The sequence below is a fragment of the Protopterus annectens genome, chromosome 3.part1 (assembly GCF_019279795.1).
Source record: "Protopterus annectens isolate FY-2018-M chromosome 3.part1, PAN1.0, whole genome shotgun sequence".
Classification (NCBI taxonomy): Eukaryota; Metazoa; Chordata; order Ceratodontiformes; family Protopteridae; genus Protopterus; species Protopterus annectens.
Window position 1 is genome coordinate 55,985,759 of NC_056732.1, and position 16,060 is coordinate 56,001,818.

Below are 16,060 nucleotides of genomic sequence, written 5' to 3' on the forward strand. Positions count from 1 at the left end.
GGACATTGGTTCTTAATTTTTGGATGTACCTGAAGAAAGGTTTGCAGTTTTCTTCAGTATGTTTAGCAACCTTAAGGTCATACTCTGCATCACATTTCCTAGTAGTGTCTTTAAGTTGCTTGCTGCATATTTCGTTGCAGTTTTAAGGGAGGAAGGTGAGGATTTCTTGCAGCATTTCATTGTTTTCTTTATTTTGTTGTGGTTTATTAATGTGGCGGTTCCACAAGAGACTTTTATTCCTGAATTTACTATTATATTTGGGGTGTATGGCTACTGACTTTTGTATGCAACTGTTCGGGTACTGGTAAAAGTCAGAGGTGAATGCAACAACCCTCTCATTTGGGTCCAATTACGGTGGATTGTTAGGAAATTTTTTCATGGGTCTTTTACAAACGGAAGTACATTTTCCTTGGAGAAGTCCCTAAAGGTGGGTACATTTTGGTGGTGGGGAGGTGCCAGTTGACCTGACACAGTGGTCAGATTTAATCCGGGATGAGGAGATGCAGGGTGGGTGCTAGGTTAAGGACCAAGTCAAGGATATTAAGAGCCTGTAACTGATAGTTTCACAATTTGCTCCAGGGCTTTGGTATTAATGAAGTCCAGGAAAATACAGAGTATTAGAAGTGTAAGTGCGCCAGTCTCCTAGTAATAAGGTGTTAGGTGTGATATTTAATGCTTTTAACGCCTCAGTGGTTTGAAGAAGTTTTTGTGATCTTTGGGTAACATTGATGGGCAATCAGTAGCTGACAATGGAGTAACAGTAGATTTGTTAAAGATGATTTGGATCTCCAGAAGCTCCAAGTTAGTCATAGGTGATTTGATATGAAGTAATGGTGTTTCTAACAAGTATAGATTCACCCCTGCAGTTACCAAATGGTCTGAAGATTTGTTTCTTGTTTAACAAATGAGCATATAAGTAATGCTTCCCTCTCTCTCTCTTTCTGTCTGTCTCACACACACACACCTCTCTGTCTGTCTCACTCACACACACACACACACACACACACACACACACACACACACACACACACACACACACACACACACACACACACACAGACTGCCTGATATGCTCAATAAGTTGCATTATCAAACTCGGTGGCTGTTGATCTTAAGGAAACTTAAATAGCTTGTTGTTATCTACTTCCAAGCACCACTGTGTTATGCTTTGTATGACGTACTAGATTTCTTTATTGAATAATACTTTATACTATGATAATTTTCTTTTTGTTTCTCCAATAAGTTTATGTATCTTCTGTAATTTTATTCATAATTTTTAAGATACTTTTTATGTAAAGTATGTTTTAATTTGTTATGGTTTGTATGCTTTGTGTATACTCCCTGGAGCTTCTTTTGTTTTGTGCTCTATGTATGTTCTCGGGAGCTTTTCTCCTTGGGGCTCCACTGAAAATGGGCTAGCCTGGCCCATTGGACATTCCCGGTAAACAAATGTCAATCAGTAAATAAATAAATAATGGTTGTTTCTGAAATTAGATGACAAACTGTATTCCTTAACATTTTTTAGCTGGATAGCTATTTTATATTGTATCTTTTATTATTAATGCTAATATTTAGCAAGCAATTACCTGGCTTAGTGTTAACTTCCTCTGTTGAGTGCTGCTGACACAGAATTTCAAACAAAAGTAAGTTAAGTCTTGCTCTGAAATGGAGAGAGAACCCCACAGGAGTATGTCTGCTACTGCTGTGAATAGCAGTATTTCATGTATTGTGTTCATTAACATTGATTTACCGGATCTATCTTCTAATAGAATAATATAGTTAGGTTTAAAAATTACAGAAAACATTGTTATATTCGGTGATGAGTGAATTAATATGGACAGTGTGGGGGCATTAATTCCATTTTTTTCAGCTCGATACAGCTTTTAGTATCATACAGGCCTTACATAAGCCTTTCTGACTACTGAGGTGAATTTGGTCAAAGCAGATTGTTACACACTGATGATTCTACCTCTCTGACATAGTCGTTACCTCATGTGTAGCAGCTGTCTCTATACTTTGTAATCGGATTTAGCCTCCTTTTTCCCAAAAGTTGCTTTTACTACTGTAATATTGCAACAGAAAGCTCTTTTACTATACTATGAATGCATTTTGTCTGTTATTTATAGCATGCGTGCTTCTGTAGATGTCACTGTGTTACCAAGTTTGCCACTGTCTGCAAATTTAGATATCTAGAATGTATTCTTTACTGTGAGCTCAGGAAAATCCACCTGACCTCAGTGAAGTTTTCTGATTTGATTTTGTTGTTATGTATATTTAAGTGATGTTTTTAAACACACACACAAGTAATATTCAGCCCTTTGTATGTAAATCAAATTTATATTTGTATTTTATTTGTACTTCTTACTTGTATTGTATGTAAATCAAATTTATCTTTGTGTTTTATTTGTACTTCTTATTTGTATGATCATTATGTCTTATTACATTGTAGTATGGAGCTTTACTCCCCGGGCCTCCACTGAAAATGGGCTCTTTAGCCCAGTGGACCTCCCCGGTCACCAAACTGGAATAAATAATAATGTTAACTCACTAAAAGCTTATTACATAATTTATTATATTTCTGTAAATGTTTTGATCGTTCTATACAAATCTTTGTTATTCTTTTATAACATGTAATATGTAAATTGCAGTATTTGAAACTTTTCTCCCCGGACCGCCATTGAAAACAGGCTTATGGCCCAGTGGACTTCCCAGGTCATCAAACTTGAATAAGTAAATATATACATATATGTACGTATGTATATGTGTGTGTGTTTTTATATATATATATATATATATATATATATATATATATATATATATATATATATATTATACGCATACATACACACATATACACATATAGAGAGATTGTGTGTATATGTATGTGTGTGTATATATATATATATATATATATATATATATATATATATATATAAAAATGTGTGTGTATATGTATATATATATATAAAAATGTGTGTGTATATGTGTGTATGTATGTGTGTATATATATATATATATATATATATATATATATAATTATTATTTAATATTTGTTTATCGGAAACGTCCAACTTGGAATGAGCCAGTTTTCAGCAGAGGCCCAGGGAGAAATGCTCCAGATGCATGTCTTTGTAATGTGGGAGGATTCAGGTGCACCAGGAGGAAAACCCACATGAATGCAGGGAGGACATGCAGATTCCACCCAGAAGGCACCCCAGCTGAGAATCAAACCAGAGAACCTCTTGCTGTGAGGCGACAACATAAACTGCTGCCATTGCCCACCCAAAATATAATTTTTTTTTTTTTTTTTGGAATTGCTTCAACCTATAATTGTTTGCAGCAACTTGTACAGCTAGTGCATATAACTGGTTATATTTATTTTGCCTGATAAATCATGTTATTACTTTTAGTCACATGATTATTCTATTTCCTATTTAATTTTATTGTTTGAATTGATTATTCAACACTAATAAGGCCATGCAAGTGAAACCGCATTCTGCTGATTTTTATTCTTGGTATTTGAACTTCACAATAAATCTTCATTTGAAACATTTTTTATTTTGTGCTGGATGCTTTTTTCTGGTAGGATTATTCTGTTGATCTGGGCACCTTTTTTGGGACCTGTACAACTTTTCTTTTGGATTTATACATTTTTATATTTTATGTTGTATGTGGATAAAGAGGCATGCTGGGAGACGGCATTCATCATATAGGCAGAAAGTCTAATAGAATGAGTCTGCCAAGGACGGTAATGGTTACACATTCATTTAAAAAATGTTGTGGTTTCCACATTGCAGTATGTAACAAGTTTATGAATCTAGTTAGAGTTGATGTTAATGTTTAATGAGAAGTATACCCTTGACACTATAAAGCTGCTGCCAAATAATGTTAGAGGATCAGTGGCTTTTTGATCCATACCACTGTCCCATGCAATAAACACAAGCTAGTTAGTCTTAAGAGAGTATAGGAAATGAATGATGCTGTCTTGGGATTTGACCAGCACCAGCCACACACATTGTACCACTGTAGAGCAAAGCTATATTAGGTCACTTCCCAGGGTTTTATACACGTCACTGTCAGCATAGTATATTACCATGCTGCCTTGCATTTTCACTTACACAGACAATTCATGGAGGAGTATAATACATTCTTAATGTTACTGTCGCTGCTTGCCTACATAGTAACACACTGCGCCACTAACTAGACGAGTCTGGTGCACCAAAGTTGTAGTCAGTATACACTCCTAAAATGCTGTATTATTAATTTGTGGTAGCTATAACTAAAAGAGACATGGTCTTCTAAAGGTGTATGCTAACAGCTGTAATTCACCAATCTGAGCAAATTCCCTTTTATAAGTTAATAAGCCAGCAGCCACGGGCTTCTGAAATATATTTGATAAAGCTGTTTACTTAAATTTGGCAACTGTATTACAAATAAGAATGCACTTACACAAAGAAACCGTTTTGAGAAGACAGAGTGCTTTAGAAAAATATGAGCTAGCTGGTCCCTACACTGTATCAGTCAAGGATGACTTGACTTTCTAGCAGTTGTGGACAACACACAGGCAGAATCTGCAGTATAGTCATATATCCCTAAAATCTGTAGAATGCTTTAAGAAGAAAGCACAAGCTTCAGCTCTGTGACTAGTTGAACAGCTGCACTCTGAATGTAGAAGTAAGCGTTACAATACCTGAAATCTTTATTTGTCCTGGACTGAGGCAATAAGTTGGTAATAAGTTTTTTAGAAGGCTAGAACTTCTCCTTTTTCTGTATTAAAGAAGTTCTGACCCTACTTCCATGTGCGGGTCTACTTCACGTTGTTGTAAGCTGACAATATCTGGTCTGATATCGTCGGTACGGCAATATTGAAGGTGAAGAACATCGTGCAAGTAAACTGAAATCTCCGTAAGGGGAGATTTCCGTTTACTTCAGTGTAGTGCGGTCTCGGAGTTGGTATATTTAAGTGGAGGGGTGGGGGATGCAGGGGGGCTTGCCCCCGTGCTTACACCATTTAGATTTTTTTAAATTTTATTTTTCTTACGTTATTCGATGTTTTACTTAATCAATAAAGTTCGACCTTTATTGATTCGATTAAGTAAACTTTCGATAATGTGATATAGACACTCATGTGCTAGGTCTGAATTTTTAAATCCAAACAGCTCCCTCTAAATCAAAGCCAGCAAGTTCCAGTCTAAATGGGATAACATAGCTTTTGGCAGGAAGTAACACTTCTGGCGTGTGTATTTTGAAACAGTTTCAGGATTCCACTACATTTCCACAGAAAAAGGAAGACCTTGAAGGGGTTATACAGTTTTTACATGTAATATCATAAATATTTTTTTGCTGAAAAAAAATGTTTTATACAGCTTTTCATGATTCTCATCTGTGCTGCATTACATCTTTATTTAAAAAAAAATGCATGTTTTTATATTGCTTTTGACAGTTAACTCCCTGCTTATTTTGTCCTTACTCTGTATGTTTGTTATCGAGTTCTGAAAAAGGCTTATTCTATGGTACTATGTGTACTTCATTCTTTGTGAACTGATTTTAAAGTAAATCTTTTGTCAAAGTAAACTTTATTGTCATTTAGGACTACACAAGTGCAGCTTAAATGAAGTTCTGAGTATCAACTCACCAGAGAGTACATAGGAAGCAAGGATAGCAAGAACAACAGTGTAACATTTCAATGTAAAAAAAAAAAATATTCAATACAAGACCCACAAAGGGGTAAACCAATAATAACAACAAAAACACACGAGCCCTCCCAGACTGTCCTAAGAAGAATGCTGTACATAACAGCATGACAGAGGAGGATTGCACACGTTAAGATTGTCCTCCTTTGTTCATCTGCATCAGACGAACAGCAGGCAGTTGCACATGAATAAGAAAACTTATTGCTACACCAAAGAATAAAAAAAAAAGATATTGCGCACTTTTCAGCTGAGCTATGTGTTGTGAATGATTACTGACTAAATAATCGGTGGCTGGTATCAGAGTTTATAAGTCTCAACACTGTTAGGTAGAAGCTGTTTAAGTGTCTGGTGGTCCTGTAGCAGATACTCCAATATCTCTTGCTCGAAGACAGTTGTGTAAACCAGCCATGTGCATGGTGAAAGGGGTCACAAATGATTTTGGAAGAACGTTTAATGTTTCTTGCTGTGAAGAGATCTTGGATTGATGGTAAGTTGGTGCCTATGATTTTTTTTCAGCAGGTCGCACCACTCTCTGTAGTTTTCTTTTTTTCCGCTGTTGTACTGTTCCCAAACCAAACTGTGGAGCTACTAGTGAGATGCTCTCAACTGCTCCTCTGTAAAATGTGGTGAGAACAGTAGGTGGGAGCTTTGCTTTTTTGAGCCTTCTGAGAAAAAGTAGATACGTAGTGTTTACAGTCCAAGAGAGAGCCTCCAAAATATGCACCTCTAAAAACTTTGTAGATTTGACCCTTTCCACCTCGTCACCACTTATCATGAGCTGTGAGTGTGTTGCTGACCTTTTCCTGAAGTCTGTAATGATTTCTTTTGTTTTATTGACATTCAGGTCAAGGTTCTTAGAACACCAGTCAATCAATGAGTAGGCCTCATCTCTGTAAGCTCTTTCATCCTCCTCTTTGAGGCCTACAACTGTAGTATCATCTGCAAACTTAATGATGTGATTGATGTTGTATTTTGCCGAACAGTCATGGGTGAGGATGGTGAACAACATGAAGGGCTTGGCACACAACCCTGAGGAATGCCGGTGTTGAATATTATGCATCCTGAGGTGTTACCAGCAAATGTTTTTTTGCTGTCTGTTCTTCAAGAAGTTGAGGATCCAGTTGCACATGAGCTTTCTGACTGCAAGATGTACAAGCTTGCCACTACGCTGCATTGGAACCACTGTACTGAATGCCGAGCTGAAGTCAATAAACGACAGCCTGACATAGTTGTTTCTTCCCTCCAGATGATCGAGTGAGAGGTGGAGTGTCATTCAAACAGCAAACGCAGTGGGTCTGTTAGCCTGATAAGCAAACTGTAGAGGGTTGAAGGTGGATGGAATGTTTGCCGACAGATGCCTTTTAACTAGCCTTTCAAAGCATTTCATGACATTTGAAGTTAAAGCAATCTGTCTGTAGTCATTCAGCCAGGCTGGATTAGCTTTTTTGAGGAAAGGGACAATGTTCGTCACCTTATAGCAAAGAGGAAACTTTACCAAGACTAAGGGAGGCGATGAAAATGTCACTTAGAACTGATCATAGTTGGTCCGCACAGCCTTTAAGTACTTTCCCAGTATTTTAACAGGGCCAGCATTCTTCCTGGGGTTCACCTTCTTAAGTTGAGATCTCACTTCATTTGAGTTAAGGCAATAGGTAGCCTTGTAGCAGCCACATCCTTCTTCTCTTAAGATCTGCTGAAAAAGGAGTTCAACCTCTCTAGGAATTCATTACTGTCTTCACACAAGGTTTAGGAGCCTAAACAAAAAACTCCATATCTAGAAGCTTTCTTTTCCCTAGAGAATGCTGACTTCTTTGCGGTCACCGAGACATGGTTTAAAGCTGCCGAGAGCACACCAACAGTGCAAGTTTATAATGACTTCCACACATTTCTGCCAGCTACTTTACAGGCAGGGACTAAAGGTGGAGGTGTCCCTGTTTACATCACAAATAAATGTACTTCAAGGCTGTTCAAACAGGACAATACACTTGAACTGCTCCATGTTCAAAGACCCATAGGTAAAATCCAATACTACTTCCTTGCAAGCTATAGGCCCCCCTCTATGACCCAGGAAACGCATACCATGTATTTAAACTTATTAGAAACACTAACTATCCAACCCAATACCATAATTCATGGATGACTTTAATTACCCCACACTGTTAACTGGGAATCCTATGTGACACCAAACGTACATGCACAGAGATTCCTAGATTTTGTAAATACAACCCCCCTGGACTAGTGAGTATACCAACCAGGGGTTGCAACCATACGGGATCTGGTCCTCACTAATATGGGAGACTGCTGCACACCCCCTTCTGTAATGCCTTCAGTGGTAAGGTCAGACCACAGAATGGTCTCCTTTGAAGTAAAAATAAAACCTGGACCCCCAGATAAACCTGGAATATTCAGGACTTGTTCTAAGGCTAACCTCCTGCTATTAAGTGAGAATCTGGCAAACTTTCAAGCCCCCATAAACCATGAGAACACTGCTGCCTATGCAGAACTGTTCACAGAAACCCTGTATAAGCATGTTAATAGCGGCATAGAGGCAACTGTACCTACCAGGAAGAAGTACAGAACTAACTCAAAAAAACAAGCCAACCTGGTGGAATCACAAAATCAATAGGCTGGATAACAGGAGGAAGAAAATCATGGCAAAAATTAGGAGGTGCAGCACCCAGTAGGATAAAAGCACCCTCAGAGGACAAATAAAGTGTACCAAAGCCAAATTTGAGGTAAGTTTGGCATCCCAGGCCAAGGACAACCACAAAGCATTCTTTAGCTATGTCTGCAACCTCAAAGGCAGTACACAATTGTGTGCAGAGCTCATTGTAAATGGAGCCACCTATACTGAGCCAGAAGATATATCAAACCTCCTGGCTGATAAATTCAGCTCCAACTTTACCCCTCTCTCCCCCTCGACCTTTCCTCAGGAAATATTCAATATAACTTCCCCTACTATCACTAGGGAACAGGTCCTTAATGCTGTCTCTAAGACCAAGAGCACTGCATCCGTGGGCACAGACAATATCTCAGGATACCTTCTAAATAGCATGAAACATGACTTACCAGGGCCTCTGGAATTACTATTTAACTGTAGCTTCCAAACAGGCTTCGTGCCTCATGAATGGGGAAAGGCAGCAGTCATCCATCTGCACAAAGTTGGGACATCTACAGACCCATAAGTCTCAATAGTCTTGTATGTAAAGCGATGGAAAGAATTATCTTGGAGATTATCAGTAGAGATATAGTAAACCTCCAGACACTGGACTCAATCCAGTTTGATTTTGTCAAGGGCAGCACATGCCTACTCAACCTGGTGGACTTCTTTGAGAAGGTCACCAAAGCAATAGATAAGGGCAAAATTGTTCTCACTGCCTACATTGACCTGGCCAAGGCGCTTGACACAATACCCCACTCAGGCATTGTTGACTAACTCAAGAGGTTAGGTACAAACCAGTATGTCACCTGGAGGATAGCCAGCTGGCTCACAGACATGACCCAGGAAGTTAGAATTGAGGAGTCCATAGGTTCATAGATTTACTTACTTAACTAACTGCTCTTGCCATTTTTTTTTTTAAGCCAATTATCCCTTGTGAGACTCAAACCCTGCGCCTTGTGTTTGTAAGGCAAACACCTTAACCATTAGGCCACCCAACCAACCACCTCTACAAAGAGACCAGTCATAAGTGGAGTCCCTCAGGGATCAGTCCTTGGACTGCTCCTTTTTGGCATTTACTTCTCAGAAGTTAAGGTAATGTCCGTGGTCTCTGGCTGACTAAATTTGCAGATGATTGCAAATTAGGAGCTGTCATTGTATCCCACAACGACACAGATCTTCTCCAGGAAGGGCTGACAGAAACAGCTGGTGTCAGAGCTATGGACTAAAATGAAATGCATAATAGTATCCTTTGAGAAGTCGTCTATCCCTGGGAACTGTCACATTGACAACATGCCCCTTAGAGTTGACCCAGTAATCAGAGATGTAGGCGCACATAATAATCTAGCCTTTGACCATCATGTGTCTACAGTGGTGAGGAATTCATTCTATGTTGCACAACTTTATAAACAAAGGTATGGCATCTAAGTTCAAGGAAGTCATTGTTCCACTGTATTCAGCATTCATCAGACCTGTTATTGAGTACAGTGCCCCCTTTGGTATGTACCTAACCAGGCATATCCAACAAATGGAACATCCACAGAGTTTCCTCACTAAAGGAATACAGGGCGCAAGTAAAATGTCCTTTGCAGACCACCTCAAGGCCCTATCCCTGCATTTTGTCTCCTACAGACTTTTGAAGGGAGATCTATGCCTGGCTTACAGAGCATTGTCAGATCCCACTCTGATGGACCTCCTGCATATCCACAAAACAAACCGCACCAGAATTACCCATTGTAAAGACTTTTTAAACCTTGCCTGTGATATAAATAGGACCTGTTGGAGAGAGAGGTGTGTATCCCAGGGACTACTCCGTGTATGGAACAGGCTCCCCATCTATGTGAAGCAGAATTCCTCCCTAACCCAATTCAAGTGCAACTTGGACAATTGGATGGTAAGCCAGAAATTCATCCCTGGTTTGGCACCTATGTCTGTAATGGACACAGGTAGCCTGTAAATGGTTAATCTCCTAGGCCCATGCTTACACTTACCAAGGGTATCAGAGCTTGTCAGAGGTTTGGGATGCATGACTAGGCCTAAAAAGACCCTTGTGGTCATTAGCCTAGTAAACGCCTATGAACACTGAGCTGACTTAGTTTTATCATCAGTAATCTGTTGTATCCCTTGCCAGAGACTCCTGGTGTCCCTCATGTCTGCAAACTGACTTTGTAATTTATTTTCTGTAATCCCTCTTGGCCTTTTTAATGCCTCTTTTTAGGTTTGCTGTAGTTTAACGAAACCCTCCTTGTCCTTGGCCCTAAAGGCTGCATTTCTTGCCTTCAGGAGATCATAGACTTTGTTGTTGAGCCACGGCTTATGGTTTGCTCTGATTGTGAAGCTTTTAATGTTGGATACATCGTCAACACACTTAGTAAAGTAAGCTATTACTGCTTCCGTGTAATTATCTACATTTACCTGCTCATCTGACTTAGCTGCCTCTCTGAAAATGTCCCAGCAGGTACTATCAAAGCAGTCTTGGAGACATTCCAAAGCCCCCTCTTGCCTGACCCTGATCTGCTTAAGTTTGGGCTTTTTTCCTGATCAGAGCCAGCTTGTAGGCTAGTAAGAAGCATGATGGTAAGATGATCAGAGCTTCTTAAGTTAGGTTATTGTATTGCTCTGTAGGCATATTCCAACAAGGATGCCGTGTTTAGGAAAAGCTACAATTTGATAGTAGTAGGATAGCACCTGTCTCAGATCTGCTTGATTAAAATCACCAGCAACCACTTGTGTAATGTCTGAGTTTTTCCTCTGCAGCTCACAAATAGTTATAAAGATTACTTGGGGCCTCAGTGGTGTTTGCACTGGGTGGAATGTGTACCAGTGTTACATATATTCCATTTAGCTCTCTAGGTACATAAAGGGATCTGCATTTTAAAGACATGAACTCTAGATTGAGAGCTATGTGACTGAACAATCTCACAGTTCTTATACCATCTTTCATTCACATAGATACAGACTCCACCTCCCTTGGCCTTGCCACACAAAGCTTGACATCTGTCTGCACGAAAGAGTGTGAGACCTTAGAGCTAACAGCACTAGCCTTGATCTTGTTATGCAGCCACGTCTTAGTAATCAGCAATAAATGAGTATTTCTCACCTTATTTTTCTTGAGTTCCAGTTTCAGGTTATCCATGTTACTGTCCAGTGAGCGTGCATTTGCTAGCTGTATTAAAGGTAGAGCAGGCCTGTGAGGATTAGTTTTCAACTTTGCAGCAATTCCAGCCCTGCAGCCCCTTTTTCTGGTTCTCTGACATCTTTTCCTCTTCTGCCTTGTCATTAGTGTTCCACAACCTTCTGTCTCATGTTTTAGACATTTTAAGACACACTGGGTTAAAATACACAGCTCCAATATTTCTGTGAGTGTAGTAGGCCACAGGCACTCTGCCGACTGCAGGGAGTCTAGCCAGCAGCATAAACTGTTAACTGCTTAATTTACAGACGCTTCTGTCTGTTGTAAGCTAATGTACTACCACTTAAAAGCCCAGAAAGTTATTTTCTTGAAATTTTGTGTGAAAAAGAAGGCAGATTAAGCATATCTCTCTGAAGAGGATATTTTCTTTTACAAAAGTGCATTTGTAGTGTTGGTGTGGCCAAACCATTTCCTGTGCTCAGGATGAGGGATTTGGTTACTAACAGCCATTATGCCAGTAAAAACCCATTCAGGAGTGAGATGACAGTATCGGTCCTTGAGCTTCAAACTGTTTAGTAGTGTAAACAAGTGTCTTTTCAGTCACTTGTGACATTTTGAATATTTTTTCCAAGCATTAAGCAAATGTGGCTGTTGTTGTTAGACCTTGATTTCCAAATCACTGTATATTGTTTGTGTGATGTGTAGCTTGGTCGATTGATGTAGATGATTCATACAGCTTTTATTTTATTTTTTTTAGATTCAGCTCCAGTTCAATTAATAGTCCAGTTTTTGGAGCAGGCATCTAAACCTTCACTTAATGAACAAAACCAAGTGCAACCACCTCCAGATAATCGACGTAATCGGACACTGAAACGACTTGCTTTGAAAGTAGCTGCTCATCTCAAATGGGACTTGGACATTTTGGAGAAGAGGTAAAACTTCATCAGAAACCTAATTATTTGAAGCAAGTCTTTTTAAAATCTTACACTTGTAGCTCCCAGTTTGTTTGTTTTTTTATATCTAGTTTCTCTGCAGTTATCATTTAAACTTGTCTCAGTTTTAAATAGTTATTCCACTTGGTAATGCAGCTTTGAAATTTAAAGAAATTAGCCACAGAAACACTGGAATTTTCTGAAATAATTTTTCGTAAAAAAAGATCTAGTATAAAACATTTAATACAATATGAAAGAAAATGCAGTATTGTATTACTGTGGTTACAGGAAAAAAAAAAAAAAACAGGCAAACTCTACAGTAAGAAAATAAATCTGTCAATTTGTGCTACAAGTGCTGCCAGAAGTAAAATAAAAAAAAAAAAACAAAGCTCCATGGGGCTTGTTAAACATAAATGCTAGTTTCCTACACATAATCTAGGAAAACATAAACCTTTATCAACCATGTTAAACAAAATGTTTATCATGTGAGCAGGTCCCTGACCTGTGGTCCTCAGCAGTGAGGGTTTCATTTCCCAAGGGGAGGTCACATTAGATCCAGACAGTACTAGAGACAGTAGTCTGATCCAATAGTCTATGGAAAGTCATGGAGAAGGTATCACGGAGAAGGTACTAACGGAGCTCATCCTAAATGACACATTGGGCTTAGGTTTGTTAGCTATGGAGCAGTATTGCATGTTGCTTATCTTGACCTTGCTAAGGGGTTTGACACTCTTCAGAGTAAGGGAATAATTGACAGATTAAAATATTAAAATTAAAGGAATAATTGTGCATTAAAAATATTAAAATCTGTATCAACCCATATGTAATCGAAATGAGCAAAGCAATAGTTAAGCAACAAGATTTCGAGAAGTCTCTGGTTAGGGAGTTGCCTATCTGTTTCCAACAGGGGGGTTACCAGTGGTGTCTGACAGGATTGTTTACTGGGCCCTCTTCTGTACGGACTGTTCTCAGAAATGAAAGTGAAAATGGATCATGAATAACAAGCGAGATGTGCACTTTAATAAAAGATGTCAGTCCACAAAACGTACACACCCACAGCAGAAGTAGTGATGACCTCACCTTTACTTTCAGTATGTATAGCATCATGAGACATGGCAAAAAGGACAGAGATAATGGTTAAAAACTAATTGATTAAATTATTAAAAATGGCACCATCGTTCAAGATTAAAGGAAAATAGTCAACAGCATTTTAAACATTAACTTGCATGTTACTGCTGGAGTCGGGAAGGCATATTCTGTATCTAATTGTAAAGAACATGTTTGGTCACTCGTGTGAGATCACTGTGACACATTAATAGTTTACTGATCGGACCCATAATTTAACAGTTTATATAACCTTTGAACAAGCCTTTTGAAAGAACCTGAAATGGTATAGTGATTCCTTACAAGAAATTTCATGGGGTTAGAAAACTTGAATTATGTACTAAGGATCTAGGATCTGTCATTCTGTTCTGTTTTCATAGGTTACTAAGAGATGACCTCTACCTGCTTTGTAAGGCAGTGTGTGATTTGACTCTGTTCGAATGTCTGTGCTTGAAGCACGCTGCTGGAATCAACACCAGATCGGGTACCTAATACTGAAAACATGACACAAGGATTACGCAGTGCCATTCAAGATTATGAAACATGTTTCCTCATAACAGTCGGCAGACGTTAGTCTTTAAGTTCAAACATAATGTTTCTGTGTGTATGAGAAGTAGAAATTAACATTACCGAGTTATACCAGTCAAGTTTTATGAAGAACATTAGATCTTAAACGTAAGAATTAGACCTAAGAATTAGAAAATAAGTGAAAGAGGAAAACATTTTCCAGACATGTACCATGCTGTGTAGTAGAAACGTTTGCTCATCCAAAATCATTCTTTGGCAGCTAGCAACAGAACAAAGACTATGATCAGTTTAACTGTTCTACAATCTCTAAAAGAAAATTTAAAAAATAATTCAAGTGTTTTAAGTCCCTCACCAGTCTCGCACATTGATCATACTTTTTTTTTTGTTGGCAAAACAGTTTTTATTTTTGTAGGCATTTGGATTTCAATGGTAAAAAAATAAAAGTTGGAAGTAATATTGCAGGAATATGCACTAGAACTTTCTTCAGTTCCAAGTGTACAGATCATACTAGTAAGCCAGATTGATTAACTTTTTTGTGAGCTGAGCTTAAGTTAAGAGATTATTTCAAAAGGCAATAGAACATGTTTCCTCACTTTAGAAAGGCACTACTCAACTTTTTTGTTATTACCAAAAAGTAGGTTTCTTTCTGAGTAGCCTTACACTTGACCACTGTAAACAGATTTGTGAAGGTGCAGAGGTTCAGAATGAAAAGAATATATATTTATCTTTCTTGCTGTCAAGGATGACTAGTGTTAGAATATATGTTGAGCAAAGAACTCCACTCCCTAGAAACTCTCTTCACCCTAGAGAATGCTGACACCTGTGTGGTCACGGAGACGTGGTTTAAAGCCATGGAGAGCAGACTGATAGTGTAAGAGTATCACGTCTTCCACACATTTAGACCAGCTACTGCACAGATAGGGACTAAAAGTGGAGGTGACTCGATTTACATTAAAAATTAATATACCTCAAGGCTGAACAGGACAATGCACTTGAGCAGTTCTTTGTTCAAATCACCATAGACAAAATCCAATGCCACTTCCTTGCAGGCTGTAGGTCCCCCTGTATGAGTCAGGAAGCCCATAACATATATTTAAACTTATTGGAAATGTTCACCATCCAACCCAATATGTATTCATGGGCGACTTTAATTACCCCACTGTTAACTGGGAATCCTGTACGACACCAAACGTACAGGCACAGCGATTCCTGGATTTTGTAAATACAAACTCCCTGGGCCAGATAGTCAGTACACCAACCAGGGGTGCAACCATACTGGATCTGGTCCTCACTAATATGGGGGAGTGTTGCAAACCCCCTAGTGTAATGTCTTCTCTGGTAAGGTCAGACCACAAAATGGTCTCCTTTGAAGTAACAATAAAATTTGGACCCCCAGCTAAACCTGGAATATTCAGGAACTACTTCTGCTATTAAGGGATAACCTGGCAAAATTTCAAGCCCCCCATAAACCCTGAGAACACTGCTGTCTATGCAGAACTGTTCACAGAAACCCTATACAAACCCTATACAAGCATGTTAACAGCTGCATAGAGGCAGCTGTACCCACCAGGAAGAAGTACAGAACTAACTCAAAAACAAGCCACCCTTCTGGAATCACAAAATCAATAGGCTGTATAACAGAAGGAACAAAATCATGGCAAAACTTAGGAGGTGCAGCACCCAGCAGGATAAAAGCGCACTCATCAAATTAAACAAACAACTCAGATGACAAATAGTCTACCATAGCTAAATTTGGGGTAAAATTGCCCTCCCAGACCAGGGGCAGCCACAAGACATTCTTTAGCTATGTCCACAACCTCAAAGACAACACACAGTTGTGTGCAGAGCTCATTGTAAATGGAACCATTTGTGCTGAGACAGAAGATATAGGAAACCTACTGGCCGATAAATTCAGCTCCATCTTTATCCCACTCTCCCCTCAGCCTTCCCCTAGGAAATGCTATCAAATATAGCTAACCCTGTTATCATTAGGGAACAGGTACTTAATGCT

The 16,060-nt window shown here is 38.9% G+C and overlaps 1 protein-coding gene across 1 annotated transcript in view; it reads left to right on the forward strand.

The window, feature by feature from the left end:
* Positions 1 to 16,060, forward strand: part of LOC122797631 (integrator complex subunit 8-like) — a 165,956-nt gene that overhangs the window by 22,705 nt on the left and 127,191 nt on the right. The window contains exon 3 of the mRNA XM_044066175.1: positions 12,243 to 12,417. Within this exon, the coding sequence (XP_043922110.1) occupies positions 12,243 to 12,417 (175 nt within the window). The remainder of the gene's footprint in view (positions 1 to 12,242; positions 12,418 to 16,060) is intronic.